At 33.3% G+C, this 20,252-nt stretch overlaps 4 protein-coding genes across 4 annotated transcripts; 2 read left to right on the forward strand and 2 right to left on the reverse strand.

Moving 5' to 3' along the window:
- Positions 1 to 7,186: 7,186 nt before the first annotated feature.
- LOC145129963 (endochitinase B-like) lies at positions 7,187 to 8,529 on the forward strand. Its single transcript, XM_079064804.1, has 3 exons — positions 7,187 to 7,638; positions 7,763 to 7,913; positions 8,051 to 8,529. The coding sequence occupies exons 1-3, from the start codon at positions 7,212 to 7,214 to the stop codon at positions 8,421 to 8,423; spliced, it is 951 nt and encodes a 316-aa protein (XP_078920930.1). The 5' UTR covers positions 7,187 to 7,211; the 3' UTR covers positions 8,424 to 8,529.
- A 559-nt stretch (positions 8,530 to 9,088) lies between these two features.
- LOC145134505 (voltage-dependent L-type calcium channel subunit) lies at positions 9,089 to 10,751 on the reverse strand. Its single transcript, XM_079069343.1, has 3 exons — positions 10,313 to 10,751; positions 9,516 to 9,753; positions 9,089 to 9,373 (listed from the first exon to the last, which is right to left on the reverse strand). Exons 1-3 carry the CDS (start codon positions 10,685 to 10,687, stop codon positions 9,240 to 9,242), a joined length of 747 nt encoding a protein of 248 aa, XP_078925469.1. The 5' UTR covers positions 10,688 to 10,751; the 3' UTR covers positions 9,089 to 9,239.
- Positions 10,752 to 13,874: 3,123 nt separating this feature from the next.
- LOC145128771 (pentatricopeptide repeat-containing protein At4g33170-like) lies at positions 13,875 to 15,894 on the forward strand. The gene has a single exon (XM_079063576.1). The coding sequence runs from the start codon at positions 14,035 to 14,037 to the stop codon at positions 15,811 to 15,813; it is 1,779 nt and encodes a 592-aa protein (XP_078919702.1). The 5' UTR covers positions 13,875 to 14,034; the 3' UTR covers positions 15,814 to 15,894.
- A 1,715-nt stretch (positions 15,895 to 17,609) lies between these two features.
- On the reverse strand, positions 17,610 to 18,896 carry LOC145128544 (hikeshi-like protein). The gene is made up of 2 exons (XM_079063346.1): positions 18,629 to 18,896; positions 17,610 to 18,549 (listed from the first exon to the last, which is right to left on the reverse strand). Exons 1-2 carry the CDS (start codon positions 18,729 to 18,731, stop codon positions 18,077 to 18,079), a joined length of 576 nt encoding a protein of 191 aa, XP_078919472.1. The 5' UTR covers positions 18,732 to 18,896; the 3' UTR covers positions 17,610 to 18,076.
- Between the last annotated feature and the right edge of the window lie 1,356 nt (positions 18,897 to 20,252).

Raw genomic sequence — 20,252 nt, forward strand, 5'->3', positions numbered from 1 at the left:
TTGGGTTGTATTTTAAAGTGCTTAATACGTTAGTGCGTAGTATGTTTTTATTTTCATGATAATATGGTTTGAAAGTGTTTAATATTGTTATTTTAACCGACGAAGTTAATATATGTTGGCGTACACGTGAACATTAGACTCAAGTCCGCAAAGCGGGTAGCGCGGGATCGCCTCCCTTTCCGCCCCCTATTTTTTCACCACTTTGGTCCGACCAAGACTCGAACACACCACCTCCCAGGAGAAAACTCCCTAAGGGGAAAACCTTGATGCATCTTACCAACTGAGTTGGTACTCATTTGCTGCTTAATAATGTTAATGACTTAATTGTAATCATTATGATTTTAGTTTAATTAGGTAATATGATTGTTTAAAGTACGATATTATAATTGAAAAAAAAAACAAAAATAAATTGTTATCATGGAAAAAAACAAAAAAGTATTTAAAGTACAATGCTATAATAGAATAAAAAACAAAAGAAGATTGTTATAAAAGATATAAATTTGAAAAAGAAGTGAAAATAGAATGTTTTAATAAACAAACTAATAAAAGTACGTTGTTATTAAAGAAATCCTAACTACAAAGGTTATTAACAAAAACATACTTTTTTTAGATTGTTTATTAAAGTATTCTATTTTCATTTCTTTTTTATATTTATAATAGAAAAAAAACAAAAAAAAAATATTTAAAGTACAATGTTATTAGGTATAATCTAATAACTTAATTATTTAAAGTACAATGCTATTATAAAAAAATTAATAACAAAAAAGAATTGAAAATAGAATGCTTTAGTAAGCAAACTAAGAAAAATTACGATGTTATTAAAGAAAACCTAACTGAATGGTTATTAATAGCAATACATTTTTATTAGTTTGTTTATTAAAGCATTCTATTTCATTTCTTTTTTATATTTATGTTAGAAAAAAAATCTAAATTAAAAGTACAATGCTATAACAGAAAACAAACAAAAGTATGAAAACATGTCGAATCATTGGTTTTAGTTTAAGTTTCTTCTTTATAATCATCAAGAGCCTATAAATACGTGCCTGAAATTGATTTAGAAATTAATTTTGGTATGTTCACGTTTTGGGGCTGCTTTTTTAATATTTTATCTCATTTATGATGTGAATGTGTATTGCATGATAGTTTGTTTAATGAAAATTTGGTTGTCATTTTCTTTTTGCTCCTCAGGTGTATATTTCTTTATCTACTTTGGAGCTAAGGGGAAATGTTGCCAATTTTTTCTCAAATAAACAATCATGCAATACATATTCACATATGAGATAAGGTATTCAAAAAGTAGGTATAGAAGCCTACCCTTGTGAATACTCTATCCATTTCGTCCGATTTTTACTTCTAGGGTATATATTTCTTTATATACTTGTGAATATTCTATCAATTCCGTCCGATTTTTACTTCTCGTAGAGTAAACATTCATCTCTAACTTATGTTTTATAGCCAAAATACAATCTAACTTTCAGTAACTAAGTATAAAATGTAATTTTTAATAATGAAACCTTAATGAGGATCGATAAGATTTGGATTAGTGAGAAGGACTGAATGTCTTCAAAGTTCTTGGAAGGTCTTAAAAACTCTATGGAGATTGCTAAGAAGCGTGTCAAATCTGAAGGAAAAGTATGTTGCCCGTGCAAAAAATGTGTGGATATGTATCGACAGTTGTTCCCTACGGTTTATGCCCACATACATGACCGTGGATTTCTAGAATCGTATAATACGCGGGATCATCACAATGAGAAACATGATGCTTCAGATTTAAGCTACAATTCGACTCTAACAATAAACACTCCAATAAACAATCCAACAACTAATCAAATATTTGATGTAATTGATGATGTCATGGCAGAACAAAATACAAATGAAGAAAATACAGATGAGGAGGGACGAGGTATAGAGCTACAATTTGATGCTTTGTTTGAGGAGCTCAATACCAAGTTATACCATTATTGTAGTGAGATGTTTTCCCTAAACTTTCTGGCAAAGTTGTTACATATTTTTTGTGTTCTCGTCACAATGTCGAGCAATGTCCAGTAAGAAAATCGCTAAGCTTTGTACAGAGGCCAAAAAATCATTGAATTGGTTTGTACTAAACAACTGCAATGAGGATGATATGAAAGGCTACAAATCGTAAGTTTTATTATCTATTAAGTACACTTCTGATAGTGTTATAATATATTTAAACTATTCTAATTGTTTTGTCCCACATCCAGTGAATTCGAATCAAAACCGCCTGAAAATGATTTTAAAACGGAATTTCCTTCATGGTTCGAAAGAAATTTAGATACCTTATATATTTATAATGTAAAACTAATTTATATTATTACTTAAACATTAAATCTTATATTTCCTTACAGATTTATCGTCTCTAAAAAGGTATGCCGTCAGACTGTATTGACGAATTAAATGTGTTGGCATATGGTCTGTTGAATGCATATTCTTACACTACATGCATAGTGAATGGTGTTCGATTTGTCGTGTGTAGTCATGATCTCCAGCGCACTATTCAAAATAGTGGTGTTGTTACATTAGGAGAAGATGGTACACCATTATATGGTCAACTTGAGGAAATCATAGAGTTGGAGTATTTAAATGGTTATTCAATTGTACTCTTTTATGGTAAATGGTTCGATGCGTTATTAAGTAATGAGCGTTTAATTACTAAAAATAATATGGTTGATATCAATACCTACCATTAATAGTGTTTCATTAAAACTGGTATGATGATCAACAATACATCTTAGCCACACAAGCTAAACAAGTGTTTTATCTCTAATATCCTAGTCGAAACAATAACTAGAGAGTTGTGGAAGAGGTTCATCATCGAAAACTTTGGGATCATCCAACTATCGATGTTGTTAATGAGATAGATGTCGTGAACGATACTCGATCATCTTATTTTACCTTGTTTGTTGACTTAGGCCCCTTGCGTATGCAAATGACTTTAGGTGAAGTTGGTGAGTCAAGTGTGGCTGCTAGGAGGAATGTTGCTCCAACTATAAACGATGAAGATTTCATTAATGATGACGAACACAGTGGTGATATGTATTATTCAGATAATTAAGAAGAAATAAATAACGAAAACTATGACAACGATGACGATATTGTACCTATATATTATATATCCTGATTAACGACATGTTACAATTATTATATATCCTGATTGCATATGATAGTTGTTAAATTTTCAAATGTTGCTTATAAGTTTTGTTTAAAGTATGTTTATTATATATTTTGAATGCTTATAATATTTGTTAAACAGATGGCATCACATGTCGCGAAGGGACATGAAGGAGATGGCAGAGACAGACCTCCTCACGAGAGCACACATAGGATAGGATCGGGTTGCGAATATTGTACGTTACATGAAATTATTAAGTATTTTAGGGTTCTAAATTTCTAAATTTCCAATTCTATGTGTGAATGTAGCAAACCCGAAGAATGTGTGCGGCCTAGGAAGGAACATAAATTTTTATGAAGCATATGATGATAACGGTAAGAAGCCTTTAGTCGTGCAACTTGATACCACCGGAGAGAGATGTTGATTCATAGGGGATACCGACCAAATGTTAGTTACATTGATCTCAAATCAGGTGGCATCAAAGATATTGTTTTATTATCCATCTTGGCATCGTGTTCCTGCAACTACAAAAATTATGTATATCCTGAGTTAGAAGGAGATGGCAGGGACAGACCTCCTCACGAGAGCACACACAGGATAGGATCGAGTTGCAAATCTTGTACGTTACATGAAATTCTTAAGTATTGGATATATCTTTAAAGTTCTAAATTTCTAAATTTCCAATTCTATGTGTGAATGTAGCAAACCCGAAGAATGTGTATGGCCTAGGAAGGAACTTAAATTTGTATGAAGCATATGATGATAACGGTAAGAAGCCTTTAGTCGTGTAGCTTGATACCACCGGAGAGTCATGTCGATTCATGGGAGATAACAACCAAATGTTAGTTACATTGATCTCAAATCAGGTGGCATCAAAGATACCGTTGCATTATCCATCTTGGCATCGTGTTCCTACAACTACAAAAAATTTATATATCTTGAGTTAGAAGTTAGTATACAATACTTTTTATATGTATTGAATTTTACACTTATTAAATATTTCTTTTACTAATCAAATATGTTTTTTGCAAACCTATTTTGATCTTAATAGGTTTTGGGGTACAAATTTGTAGGAACCCGTTCGATCGGGTATTCAAATCGACTACCAAAGAGCGTATAGAGAACGCAAACATGACGCGGAATGCCATTTTGATAAGGTCGGAAGATATATGGACGTAGAAACTGTAAGAAGACATCCACAGCAAAATTGGGACACCAATACTTGGAATGAGTTGATTGATTTGTTGTTTTTTACCACGAGATATAGACGTATGTAGGAATAAAAAATAAAGGTTCTAGGATGAAACTTCTACATAAAAGTATTCATGGTTGTATATCAAATGCTCAAAGATGTCATAAAGAGGTAATAATATATATTCGTATTATATAAATTTTTTATTAACACCTATATAAATATATTTAGTGTTTTTGGCTTATTATTGGAACAAAAAGGACATAAGCTGCATCATATTGAGGGTTGGAAATAGATACGCTTCAAGGAAGGCTCGGTTAAGTGTACACCTCGAGCATAAGAAGATTGGGTAAGTAATAAATAAAATTAATACGTTATTTAAACATGTTATTATTATTGTAGTTTTTGTTTAAGGTATATTATTGTTATTTTAGTGTTTAAATTTAGTTGTTTGTTTTAATTAATGTATGTTTATTGTTTTCTTTATTTTAGGAAAAGTATTCAAGAGGAATATAGGAAGATGCAAGAAGAGCTCGCAGAGGGGGAGATGTAAATGAGCTTCAATGCCTCAATCGTGCCATCGAGACGAGACGCAGACATACTCGCACAGTGGAAGGAAACCAACATCAAACATAGGTTTAATTCCAAATCAACATGCTTTCACATCTTCCCAATCTTAATCCCAAAATATGAGTGATTCCCAATTTGGTGTAACCCAATAAATGCAAGAATAATTGCAACAAATGCAAAAACGGTATAATGACTAATTGGCGGCCGTAATTCCTAACATCCAACCACCTAAGAGCGGAGCCACCTTAGGGCTAGGGTAAGCCCATGCCCACCCTCAAATTTTCAATTTTTTTTTTTTTTGCTTTTAAAAATAAAATATCATTTGGGTTCTTATGATATATATATATATATATATATATATATATATATATATATATATATATATATATATATATATATATATGCTATTTTTTTTCTCTGTCGTAATTTTCTTCATTTGGCTAGCCTTTAATTTGTTTCTCTAATATATATATATATATATATATATATATATATATATATATATATATATATATATATATATATATATATATATATATATATATTCTAGTTAATTTATGAGGAACATCCTAAAAAAAATTGGTTTTGCCCCTACAACCACCACCAATGCCACAATTTCAATTTAATCTCAATATATTTCGAGGAAATACCCCCAAACTAACCACCGAGTGCAATGAAACCAGGAGACGGAAGAAGATTATGATAATTGATCTTTTGTGTTATTTTGCACAATGTTTGTTTGTGGTATCTCATTTTGGTATGTATTAGACCTGAATTTGAACAATCAGTGTTGACAATAGTTATTGAATGTTTAGATATTATGGATATATGCTGCAAATTGTCTGGATTTGTTAAAAAAACAGGAATGGTAAATAATAGAATTAGTAAAAAAACATATTGTGGTTGTATCGACCACATGTCGTCGATATAGGTCTTAACTGTAAAAATGGTTTTGACGTATACTGACGACAAGTCGTCATGTCGCTATTGCTCGAACTGTAAAAACGGTCACATACTTATGCCGACGACAGGTCGTCGCTATAGCTCAGAAGTCATTTATGTGATGCAGTCGGTATTAAAGGCTCGATTGTCGTCATCTACCTCTTCCTAGCCCATTTCAATAAGATTTCCGGGTCTATTGTTGGACTTAGATGCTTCACAAGGTGCATGAACATGTCTTGATATTCTTTAACGTCAAAAAATAGTACTCGTTATTTCATTGCATCTCTAGATATATGTGATTTTAACCATCATATGTTGGTTCATCTGCTAAGGGCAGTTGTTCGGATGTCTTAAATTCTAATTATGGGATTTCAATAAAAATGGTCAAAAGGGAGCATACGTCGCTTGTAAAAACAAGACAAAATGTTTTCGTGTATTCACCAAAATAAAATAACCACCTTAAAGGAAGCCTTTTTTAATAAGAACATCTTTTAAAGTAGTAAATAGTTATCAATTGCATGGTCAAAAGGACAAATATGCCAAATACTTGGTCAATGAAAGAAAAAAAAAATACCATATGACCATTATTTCACCAAGTTTCTACAAAAAGATGGATATCAAATATTTGAGAATTAGTGTTTATTATTTACATCAAAAGTTTTGTTATGTAAATACAATCTTATAAATTCACAATTTTACATCAAATTTTTTTGAAACTATATTACAGTTATATAAAAAAAAGTATTATTTTTGTAAAAAGTATAATTTATCTTTTACAATACATATTTCCAAAAATTATCAGCCAAAATGTAAACCGCTTATTTATTATTATTTAGCTTCCTTTATTCAACCTAAAAAAAATACAATATAGTTTAAACAATACTTAGAGAAACCTTCGATCACCTCAGGTTGTATCGATTGATTAAACCCCATAAACAATTTGAAGTTGGTTCACAAAAAGATGGTATTCAAAAACATCAATTTCATTATATTTATATAAAAATTGGTTAATTTGAGTTATGTTTTATTATTAATAAACCAAAAATAAATTTTGTGGGTGAAACAAAAATGGTCAAAATATTTATTATATAATTAAAATTTTGAATATAATTACTTAAATTATTATGAAAATAACGATAAAAGTATGGACCTTATAAATATTTGATGATGGCTGATGGCATATTGGCTGTTGTTGATTTTTACCTCTTTAATTAACCAGTTCTTTGAATTTTAATGGTCAACAAATATGACAATTTGACTTGGTCAGTGGTCACAAAAGAAAGAAGGAAAAAAAAAACACTACACATGACTATAAATACTCCAAGCTCCACACATTAATTCTCATCCTCTCCTTCCATCACAACACACATAACTATGTCCAACTTTCGGTTTTTAACGATCATCTTTCTCTTGGCCACACCCTTAGCAATCATCTCAGCTCAAGATTGTGGGATACAAGCCGGCAACGCACCATGCTCAAACGGAAACTGTTGTAGCCAATACGGTTTCTGTGGAAACACCCCCGAACACTGCTCGCCTGCCAATAACTGTCAGAGTCAGTGTACCGGGGGTGTAACACCACCTACCATTGGTGGTGTCGGTTCCATTATTACTGGATCCGTATTTGATCAAATGCTCAAGTATCGAAACGACCCAAGATGTCGTGGCAACGGATTTTATACTTACAATGCTTTTATAAATGCTGCAAATGCATTTAATGGATTTGGCACAACAGGAAATGATGAAGTCCGAAAAAGAGAACTCGCCGCTTTCTTTGCTCAAACCTCCCATGAAACAACAGGTATTTTAATTTTTTCTTTGTTCGGTCACGTTTTGTATTGTAATTTGACATGTAATTGACTGATCAGACTGAAAATGTATTTAAGTTATTTGTGTTAAAGTAAAGGATGGATTTGGTTGTGTAGGTGGAGGTGGTTGGCCAAGTGCACCCGATGGTCCATTTGCATGGGGGTATTGCTTTGTAAGAGAAGAAAATCCAACGAGTAGCTACTGTGACTCCAATGAATGGCCTTGTCCTCAACAATATTTCGGTAGAGGACCTATCCAACTCTCTCAGTAAGTTTTTAGTTTCTTAGAGCTTCTCTAATCCATCTCGTTTATTATTCCATAAGTTTTATGTTATATAAATTTATTAAACTAGGTTTACAAATGGAAAATTATTCTGATATTGTATCTAATTAACATTCTGACAGCAACTACAACTACGGGTTATTTGGACGTTCAGTTGGAATGGATTTGATCAACAACCCCGATCTCTTAGCCACAAACCCAACCTTATCATTTCAGTCAGCGATATGGTACTGGATGACTCCACAGGCTGATAAGCCATCGAGCCATGATGTGATCACAGGAAGATGGACCCCTTCAGCTGCAGATAGGTCAGCGGGTCGGGTTTCGGGTTATGGTGTCATCACAAATATCATTAATGGTGGTTTGGAATGTGGGCAAGGTACGAACGACAAGGTGGAAGATAGGATTGGGTTTTATAGAAGGTATTGTAGCATTTTAGGTGTTAGTCCTGGGGACAATCTTGATTGCTATAATCAAAGGCCTTTTGGACAGTGATATGTCGTTATTGGATATCTTGTAACTCGGAATAAAGAACATGAAAGTGTTATTTAAATCGTCATTTGAATAATCTGAATAATATGGTTGTGGATTTCATTACAAAGCATTTTTTTAACTAGATATTGCAAATTTCGTTCCTCAAATGATGTACTGCATCATATGTGTTTGTCGTATGGGACGACACACTGTAGCTATCAATGTTGGTTTTGTCTCAATTGGGTGCCTGAAAGAAAAGTGGGGACTAAAGAAAGTTTCCGGGTGTTTATTTTATAACATTTGTTATGAAATATTATTTAGTAAATTATTATTGGATTCTTCATATTTTTCTGTCTCTTAATTTATAATTTGTGGGCATTATAACAAATATTAGTTTTATGAATGTAGTTATGTATAGTGCATTCATTACGTGTCAAAATTCCAGTTAAACTCCAATCCTGTCAAAATCCCATGATCCAAACACAAAACAATATCATGTGAGAAGTAAACCAGGTATAGTATCATAGTGTATCATGTGACACGTAAATTAGGTACTCACTAGCTCATTCAAATTAGGAAACTAGGGCCCACAAAATCAAGAGAGTGTTACCATTTTAAGTCATTATCCTGACTCAAAACTACGTATTTTTTTTAGTGGTTCTAAAGGGTTTAAGTGCTCGTAGATGTAAAAGCAATATAATATTTACATAACTATAGATTTTAGAATCCGTAACAAACAGCGACATCCATGACTTATTTAACTACCGGTATATCAACTCCCATGAAACTGCAGTGTCAGTGCCAGTGTCAGTATCAGTACCAGACTGCCAGTGGCCACTAGTTGATTACAACTGGTGCTGACTCTTTATAATTGCGAGTGTTGTGCTGAGCATCGACACTCAGCGAACGTTTCGCAAAAGAGGCGCTTTTTGACACGCCCAACCACACCATCCAAATCAACCCAATCCAACCTGTCACCACAAAAACCAAATCATTACAACTTTCTAAATCTTTTTACTCAAAAAGACTAGATTTTTTTAATACACAAATAAATAAAAATACGTTGCTATTTCTTGCATTTAGGCAAAAAGGATAAAAATAAGAATGAAATACCTGCAGCCACTAAAGCAGCAATGATGGATGAGATTGTTACAGTGAAGGTAACAAAAGCAGCAACAAACAAAGTGGTAATGTAAAAAGCTGTCAAACAAAAAAAGAAAATTGCTAAAAAGCCGCCAACTGCCGCCATGGAGATGAGAAGAGAGATCACGATTGCATTCACAGTTGCCGCCACGAAGAACAGCATAAACACCAGTATTCCGGTCAAAGCTAGAAGAGTCACTGCCCCACCCTACACCAGTTTTCATGAACAAGAAATAGTGTCATAAATTTTCCATCTTTACAACTCAAGATCATAAATACTTTATCTATTTCATCCCAAACATCATCTATCTACATGAATGCAAGAGCAAAAAACAGGAATCGTAAGCAGGATATAACAATTTAGGGTTAGGGTTTAACAATTAGGCCGAAGCTCTGACTATTGAATGCAGCTACACGAATGATGCCCAAAAGCAAGCTCAAACAGAATGTAGAGACCGCTATTCTATTCGATTTAACCTAATTGGATTCACTGACATATCATCATCAAAATTCGAAGCCTTTGGATCAAAATTTCAACTCAAAAAGTTATCTACCAAATTAAAGAAACAAGCTTGATGTTGGATTTTATTTCAAAAGCTAGTAAGATCGAGGTATAAATGAAGCCAAAATTGATTTAAGTTAAGAATGTAGACAAAAAGGTAATAAAGTAACGCTATATAACCAGAATCAGCTGAATCTGAAAAGCTAATAAATACCACATAATAATTTCAACAAAATTGTTGTCCAAAATAAGATCGAATACTTACAGACACAACCAATAGAGCTCGGAGAGGACTACCGCGACGAGTCCATTGAAGAACCTCGCGGCGGGTGCTCAGGGTAGCTTCGCGAAACATAGGAGCTGCTTCTATGAACGATTTCTTGATCCGATTAGCCATAGGAGGACGACCAGCGCCTGAATTTTGATCAGGATTCGGATCGAAAATGGATTCGGTAAGGTGGTTGAAAACGCCGCACAAAGTTACATCTTCTCCTAATTCACCGTGGCTAACCTCAGATTTGTCTGATAACGATTTGGTGGTAAAAGATTTCTCTTTTTCATCCTCAACCACCGACGGCGGAGGCGATGATAACACGCTGCCGTTGGGTTTTTCCGTTGCACCACCGTTCATCACAGCCATTTTTGTTAGAATTTTGCGACGAGAGGAGGAGCAACAGGTGGCTTTGGATATAAATCGGGTAAGGTTAGCGAAGGTATTACCGGCCGTTCGATTTGTTGACTAAATGGGATGTCGAATGATCCAACGGCTTGATTTTATCGATGTCGAATAAGCGGTTTTAGTGGATGGTGTACGGATATGGCAAATAGAAAGTAATAGACACGTGTGCAGATATCTCGATGTTTGGATCGTGACCTTTCTACAATAGTAAAGAATTTCAAAAAAAGAAATATTATTTGGAACAATTTCAATCGTTTCATGACCAACTGGAAAAATTAATAATTTAATTTAATATTTTTGGATAAAAACATGAGAAAAGGGAGAAAAACGAAAAAAAATCATTCTTTCTACTTTTTACTTTCAATTCAATAAACTAGATATGCTCTTAATGATATGGCTGAAAAAACAACTGGCCGACGGAAATAATTTTTTTTTTTTTTTGTATGTTCCAAGTTGTATGTATTGTATATGTTTAAGGTTATGTTTGGTGTACTAGCTGAAAAGCTAGCTGTTAGCTGAAAAGTTAGATGATAGCTGAAAAACTAGCTATTAAATAAAAAGCTAGCTGATAGCTGAAAAGCTAGCTGATAAAAAATAACGTTTGTTAAAACTAGCTGAAATATATAAAATTACATAAAATGACATGTAAGAGTATGTGTTTCTATAATTAATTAAGGAGATGTATTTGGAAATTTTAAAAAAAGCTTTTAAAAAGCTAGTCTAAGTAGCTTTTAAAAAAGCTAGCTTATAAACTACTTTTTGGCTTACCAAACACGACAACATAAAAAAACTTGAAAAATAAACTAGCTTATCAGCTAGCTGTGGTGCGCCAAACACATCCTAAGATTTAAATAATAAAAAGCACAAAACATCGTTTCACCTCACCGGTCCTTACTACGAAAATGGCTAGATTGTAAGTAAATTTTTGGTATTTTTAGCATGTACAGTTTGCGAAAATATTAGATTTGTGTAACCTAAAATACCAAGTGTTATGATTAAGTTCATGGGAGATGTTGAATATCAAATTATTAAAGATGAAGGAAAATGGGACAAAAGGGGGTTTATGGAGGTGTTGATCTTTACCTTACTTCACATGATGAGAAATATGAAATTTAGCTTGTTCATCGGTATGTATTAGAATGGCAGTATGGCACCGGGGCAAGAAATATATGAGATTTCACAAAGGTTGGATACGACTTCAAGTATATTGCTACTGAAATTACAAAGTGGGACAAAACTATGAAATCAAATGTATTTGTAATTTTCATGAGTTGTATGTGGAAAAAATGAATTATTTGTGTATATGATTCAAAATAAATGCTGGAGAAGTAACAAGGCAAGATTAATTGTGATATTACGCACGACCCACATATAAGTTAATACACAATATGTAAATCTTGGAATACACGTATATCGGGTCGTGGGTTAGATATGGAATATAAGTGTTGGAAATGATAAATGAATGAATACCTCTTATAAATGGCTATGTAAATCCAGTTATTGTGTGTCAGTGAATTAGCGGTTGTAATATGTAGTCTCAATAACAAAGAAGGCATGGCAAAAAGGATGAGATCTTTTGGACATATAATGAAAAGGTTATGAGTATTTAAAAATACTTATGTTGCATAAAAGTGTTTAGAGTTTGTATCAAAGATATTGAATATATTATTTTGTTTAATCTTTTACTTCCATATTAACGTCGATAAAAATGTCAATACATATCGACGGAAGGCAAACGGGCAACAAGTTGTGCCGCTATCTCTTTCTGAATGGCAAAACTAATTCTTTTGAAAACAACTTGTGGATCTAGGAGATTTAACATCAGAATGCATGATATGTTGAACTTTGTTGAGGAACATAATGCAAAAGGATTAACTTGTTTGGACAAATAATCCTTGTGGATGGTCAAAGAATGGGATTTGCATAAAAATGAACTAGGATTGCATAAGGTGGTATAAAGATAGAATGGGAAAAAGGAAGCAAATACAGGGTTGCATTGCATGTTACACCGTCGAGTACTTCCATGCCCACGTATGCATTGGGGTCGTGTCAGTGAGAAAAGATAAGCAAACTACTCAATTGTTTATGTATAGCTCACGTAGAATCATACATACATGCATACATGGATAAAGGTATCAAAATCAACCTTGTCTAACATATCTTTAGTTATACGTAAAATAACCAAATCATTCAACATTTCTTGTGACATGTATATTTAATAAGAACCTATACCGAATAAAAACATTATGATAGCAATCAACAACTTCAACAAATTCCCAAATTTCAATCGTAAATATTATTATTAGGCAAAGTCAATTTCAACACTTTGATACAATATTTTTTTATGTTTTTTTTTTCATCCAGTGACTTCGATTCTTTTGAATCATATAAAAATCTAGAAATACTTTCAAATTTCTTTAAATGGTCAAATATGTTATTTAACGAAGCAACTTTCATGTCCACAACATCTAACAATAATTATATCTAAAACACTCTTTAACTGATTTTATTTCATCTTCGTTATTATTTTCATTGAATATTTTTTCTTCGAACATGATGTTTTATTAGAATAGTAGGCTCTACATCAATCTCATTTTGCAATGGACTTGGGAATATACAAAATAGAGGCAAATCCTTCATTTCTATAATTCTACCAAATTTCATTATACCTTGATTAATAGTTACATCGATGCACATAGATTTTATGACTCACTATATTTACAACAAATATAATATCACATCAAGTAAAACTTTAAAACTTTTAATAGCCATAAATAAACTTTATGGTTCCATCTTTATAATTTTAGATGATCACATGATCTAGATTATTCTGGCAAAAATAATTTTATTTGAAAAGCTTAAAATTCTGAGAAGTTTGAATTTATAAGAAAAATAAAAAAAAAATACTGAATTATAAAAATTAAAGTGTTTTTTTCTCTAAATTTAAAAAAATAATTTAGATAGATAAATAAATGAAATTAATGAAACTTTAATTTAGTAATTTTGAAAGTAAAAAGAAAATTTATTAAAGAAAATTAATATGCATTTATTATTGTATTTAAATACTATATAAAATTAATAAAATAAAAAAATCATAAAATGACTCCAAAATAAAAATTAATTCAAAACAAACATTTGTTAACACCAATGAACGCGTTTCTTCTCGGGCATCCAGAAATTCGATATATGCAACCAGCAAAATATTCTTGCGCATAGCTTCAACTTCCAGAAGAGTTAAGCAATAGACTTTTGGCACTTAGAAAAGGAATGAACCTCACAATTTTTACTATTGTTTTTTTACCCTATAAATGAGACCTGAAGTTCTGAGTTCGATTTTGCATAAATGCTCCAAAACAAGAGCATTTCGATATGGATTTTCCCTTCATGCTGTTGCCGTCAAGATGGGTCTTGAATCTAATGTTATCATCTCGAATCATATCCTCAATATGTATGCAAAATGCGGGAAGATGGAATTCGCTCGCCAAGTGTTCGATGATATGCCTGAAAGAAACCTTGTGAGTTGGTCTGCTATGATTTCTGGTTACGATCAGGCCGGAAAACCTTTACAGGCAATCAAACTCTTCGCTCGTATGAAAGTTGATCTCCCAAATGAGTTTGTGTTCGCTAGTGCTATTAGTGCATGTGCTAGCCTCTCAGCTGTTAATATAGGTAAACAAATTCATACAAAGTCAGTGATTCTCGGCTACTCAAACATTTCTTTTGTATCTAATTCACTTCTGTCAATGTACATGAAATGCAAGCAGTGTAATGATGCATTATCAGTTTTTACAAAAAGTTCTGAACAACCAAATACTGTTGCATATAATGCTATAATTACGGGGTTAGTAGAAAACGAACAAGTTGAGAAAGCATTTGAGATGTTCAAACTTATGATCCAACAAGGTCTTATTCCAAATCATTTCACTTTGGTACCTCTTTTAGGAAACTGTAGCACCACAGATAACTTAAGGATCGGAATGGAATTACATTGTGAGGCAATCAAGCTGAATCTTGATTCCATTCCTTTTGTTGGCAATGTGCTTATTAAAATGTACTCAAAGTTTACTCTAATCGAAGAAGCCGAGAAGATCTTTTGGTCAATTAAGGAAAAAGATATGATTTCATGGAACACATTCATCACAGCATGTAATCATGCCCTTGATCATGCCAAGGGTATAATCGTCTTTAAGAACATGATAGAAACATATAGTTCAATCCCAGATGAGTTCACGTACACGAGTGCCCTTTCTTCATGCTCTGGGCTTACATCATCTCTTTTAGGGAGACAAATTCATGGAAATTTAATCAGAACAAGATTTATCAACCATGATATAGATATAGGAATTGCTAATGCACTTATAAACATGTATGCAAAATGTGGTTCTATAAGATACGCAGTGACTTATTTTAACCAAATGAGGTTCCATAATCTTGTTTCCTGGAATACCCTCATGGCAGGATTTGCAAACCATGGATTAGGGAAAGAAGCAATGGGATTGTTTAAACAAATGAAGGGTTTACACATAGAACCTGATTCTGTCACATTTGTTGCACTTTTAGCAGCTTTGAATCACACAGGATTAGTCAATGAGGGTAAGTTTTACTTCAATGAGATGATGAAAACTTATGGGATTACTCCCAATGTGGAGCATGTTTCTTGTATTGTTGACTTACTTGGGAGATCAAGAAGGGTAAAAGAGGCAGAAGAGTATATGGAAAGATTTTGTTTTGAAGATGATCCTGTTGTTCTTGGGTGTTTATTGTCTGCTTGTCGTGTACATGGTGATCTTGTTATTGGGAAAAGGACAGGTGAACGTTTGTTGAAGATTCAAGAAATTTCTAGTTCGCCTTTTGTGTTGTTGTCTAATTTATATGCTTCAGAGAGCATGTGGGAAGGTGTTGCAGATGCAAGAAAACAGTTGAAAGATAGTTTGTTGAAGAAGGAGGTTGGACATAGTTTGATTGAAGTTAAAGGGTGTGTTGAGAAGTTTACTGTTGGAAGAATTTGTCATTCGAGAATTGAAGAGATTTTGGGTGTGCTTAAAGTTTTGAGCTTTTTAGATCATGACTATTCTTGGTGTTACTAAAGTTTTACTAATGATTGAATATAGATGTTGACTTATGATTCCCAAAACTTCAACATGAATGTCTTTCTTGATTTTGTTGAAGTCATTAGTTTTTGAAGCCAATTTGTTTGGTATTAAACCAAACTGAAATGCATTCATAACCCATCAAATTTACAATCAAATTTTGAACATGTATATTGATCCAATTGAAAATTAGTAGAATTTGCTTGAAACTGAATTACACTCTTAAGTTAATTGAAAGTCCTGCAACATGCTCTTTAAATTCTACTGATTTACATCTGAAGAAGAGGCTCTATGATTTTCTTTCTTGAGCACTTGCATAGAAGCATATGATGTGAGTGTAACACCAAATAATTGGTCAGTTTGATCTCACTTATTTTATCCCAACGATGTCATCTTTTGGGCGATTGGTCTTCCTCAAATATTCACAACCTAGCAAGAATATTTGGATGTTTTAACTTCGGTATTGAGGGACAAAAGTTAATTTTCTCCACAAATAGAGTATTTGGCATTGGGATGGATTCAATAAAGTTATCTTCTATAAAAATCATTTTACAACCTCAACCGACTATCTTTCTTTTCTCATACTTAGGGCGTTGTGGGCAAATATGAACTTATCGAAGGACCAAAAACCAGTTGTAGACAAATTCCAAACAGGCCTTTCAAGTTGGAACTTGGAAGGCACAAATAAATCTATTTGGGATTTCGTCTAAAAACAATTTGTTGATTTATTGACTTTTTGATAAATTATTGACTTTTTGAAAAATTAAGTCATAAAAAGTATTAAAGTATTTGCCAATATGAAAATATCTTTTAAAATTATTTTTCATTAAATCCTTAAAAAAGAAATTTCAATAAATTATGATTTCTAACTTTTCAAAACTTCTTCCGACTTTTTGGGTTATCTCTCTTAAAATGTAGTATATAAAAAGACAAAACAATTTTTAAAACAATTATTGACTTATTGACTTTTCCGCTACAAAAACTAATACTAACACTTTTTTTAAAAATTATTTTTCTATCGCTTAAAAGTCATTTTGAAGTTCAAAATTCCCAAACACCCTTTTATCATTTGACGGAAAAATCACTATCATTAAATCGATACTTGGAGGCTTACTGGCTTATTATTTTTCTCTTTTCAAAGAATTAACTTTACCATTCAAAAAGGCTTAGCGGCACAGCTTGTTGTCCGTTTGTCATCTCACTCATTGTACGATGATAATTAAAACGAATTTATTTGCTCTTTATAAAGCATTAAAAAAAAAGCACCACTAATTGTTATTTGTTATTGAGGTGTTGAAAAAACATACATATATTTATGTTTTTCGTAATAAGTGGTATTATAAGCATATTTTCTAAGGGCTTATCTTTTGGGACGCAAAAGTCCTTTTGGCAAAAGTTATAAAAAGTCAGGATTTCATGACTTTTCCAAAAAGTCAGTTTTCCTTATATCAAAAATCCAAAAATTGCTTTTAAAATGCTTTTACCAAACATCTTTTGCATCTTATCTTTTCCAAAAAGAACTTTTGGCTCTCAAAAGACAAGCCAAACACCCCCTAAAACCAGTCTTTTCTTTATCATATTAATCCAAAGACCAAGTTTCATGAAGCTCGAAGTTCAATTAAAAGGTTATAAACAACTTCGCCTCAACTATACACACAGAATGCATGTTCAATCAAAACCAAGGTTCTAAAAAGCTCGTCATGGCTCCGTCATGACGCGCCATGCCTCCAAGGCTTGTATGTGCCGCCAAGCTTTACCAAAACGCCGCCTTGACTTGTATATGTGTATAAAAATGAATAATAGTAGAAAATACATATAAAAATATGAATTATATACAAAATTGCCGCCTTAAGTCACGCCTTACAAACGACGTGGCTCGCCAAGGCTCGGAAAAGCATGAGGCTTGAGATTGCCGCCAAGTCACGCCTTACGTTATTTAGAACCTTGATCAAAACCCATCAAATACAATCACTCAATGTAAAACCTTAAAACAATCACACATTGTGTCTCAAAAGGTTATACAATCCAATTTGCAACTTAAAAAGATGATTTTTATGCCCATTTTGTTCTTGAGAATCATCACATGTTCAAGTAATACATTGAAATATTATGTTTGAAGAAGAAGATTGCTCACAAATTAAATTAGACTGCCACTAAAACTCAAGCTCTTATGTCACAGACATTTGATCGAACACTTTGAATGCAAAATACAAAAACTTGTTTGACAAAAAAAAATAAAGGCAGTGTACCTTAATTCACACTACAAAGCAAATCCCTTCAAGTACTCAGGATCTCGTTTCGCCCGTTCTTGAAACTTTTTAAACCACCGATCCAATATATCCATTGGCACCACCAATTTGCTCCCATCAACTCCACAAAACGATTGCATAAAATTAAACAAATTTTCCCCAACCTTCATAGCCAGCCGCTCAATCCTTTTCTCCGCTGCCACATCAAGTGATGGGAGAGAGGCCAGGTCTTCAACGGAAACGCCGATTTTGGCTGAGAGAGGGGCGGCGTCGGGGGCGGTGAGCTGTTTGTGAAGTCCTTCTCCGCCTGGATCAGGCCAGGGGAGGGAGAGGACGGCGGAAGGGCGGGCTAGGGTTACTGCGCCGACGAATTGGAAAGGGGACCCAGGTGATTGGATGTACACAGCTAGGGCTTTGTCGGGTGGAAGAGTGAAATTATTGAGAAGAAAGATGCAGACTTCGCGGATTGAATCATACGCCTCACCTGCAAGTGATGGAATTTGAGGGTTAGTTACTGATAAAAACGATTACTGTGTTTTGTGTGTGTGAACTTTGGACATTACCAACGAATGTGTTCATGTCTAGGAGCCAGTGAAAGGTGTCGATTTGGGTAAAAGTAGAGATGTCCATCGGGAAACTACGATTTGGGAACACGACTCCGAACATCGTTTCTTGATCTCTCTGTGTTGCGTCAAGATTCTGGAGGTTTTATTTGATGGGATCAAACGAAAAAGTAATTTGAATGTTCGCTTTAGTAGTTTAGTGAATCTGCGAGCTAGTGTCTAATGACACGGCAGCGAAGAAGATCTAGAAGGATCGAGACGACAATGGAAGCTGAAAGCGCGCTCTGTTAAAATATGGAGGAAGTTACCTTGGAAAAAAAAATGAGTAATCTCCAAAAACATGCTTTGTTAATAATAAACTAGTAAAGAACCCGTGGCTACACCGCTTTTGGGGTAATATGGAAAAAATTGGCCAACTTTAAAAAATATGTGCTGAAATTGTAAATCACCATAAATAGGGGAGAAAGTCGACAACCCCTAAAATTAGATGTCAAAAGTGTACAACGAAAAGAAGGGACATTGGTGGAGAAAATCCAAAAATATTGTGGCAATTATGTTAAAATTGTCAAAGTTGGGAAAATATGGTGGCAAAATTTTAAAGGAAGTTTTCTGTGTTTTTTATGTCAAAATGTAAAAGTTTTTACTACAAGGACGAAAAGTGTCAAATTCATTAAAGATTTGTGGCAAAAACACCAAAATGTAAAACCTTTGACTGCAAGGACTAAAGGTGTCAAAGTCATTAAAGATTTGTGGAAAAAACCTTAAGGCAGAAAAACTTAATTAAAAGGCAAAAATGTAAAAATTTTGACTTTAGGGACTAAAAGTGTCAAATTCAGTAAACTTTTGTAGCAAAAACTTAAAGCCTAAAAGGTACTATTCCTAAGCTCCTTTGGATTTAATATATATATATAATGGGAAATTGAGTAAACTAACTTCTTTGGTGTATTTTTAAAAATAATAACTCATTTAAATAATTCTTGCAAAATAACCATTTTTTGGAGAGTGGGCACTTCCTAAATGAACTCGGACTCGTTTTTTGGTGGGCTGGCTCATCAGGTATCCTTCGGAATAGCCATTGTGGGGTATTTGTACGTATTTCAGACCAAATTTTTGAATTTCGAATTCCGGAATATATTCCAAAAAAATCCAGATCTCAACTTTCCGATACACTCCGACATGCCACTTCGACTCCTTGATTTTGATTCCAATTTCCGACATGCCACTCCGACTTTCCGATTCTGACACACTAATTCGGAACTCCGACTAAAAATATGGAAGACGATCACTACGACTCGGTTGTTTTACAGGTAAGTCATTTAGTTCGACTTAAGATTTTGTTTATATTTACATCTTCCGGAATGAAATGACAACGTTCCGGAGTTGCAGTAGAAGATGCAAGTGCATTAGGACAAACTCAAACCTACTTTAGTCGTTTATATAATGTGATTATTCATCAAAAAGTAGTGTTTCGGGACAAAACATTGCATTCTTGAATGTGAATAACACCTCCGGAATGAACTGACCGCGTTCCGGAGTACCAATAAATGATGTCGGTGCATTAGGACTCACCCAAAAGTAGTTTAGCTTTTAAAATATGGTCATTATACATCCAAATCCAATGTTT

The sequence above is a fragment of the Lactuca virosa genome, chromosome 8 (assembly GCF_052849685.1).
Source record: "Lactuca virosa cultivar CGN04683 chromosome 8, Lactuca_virosa_CGN04683_v6, whole genome shotgun sequence".
Taxonomy (NCBI): domain Eukaryota; kingdom Viridiplantae; phylum Streptophyta; class Magnoliopsida; order Asterales; family Asteraceae; genus Lactuca; species Lactuca virosa.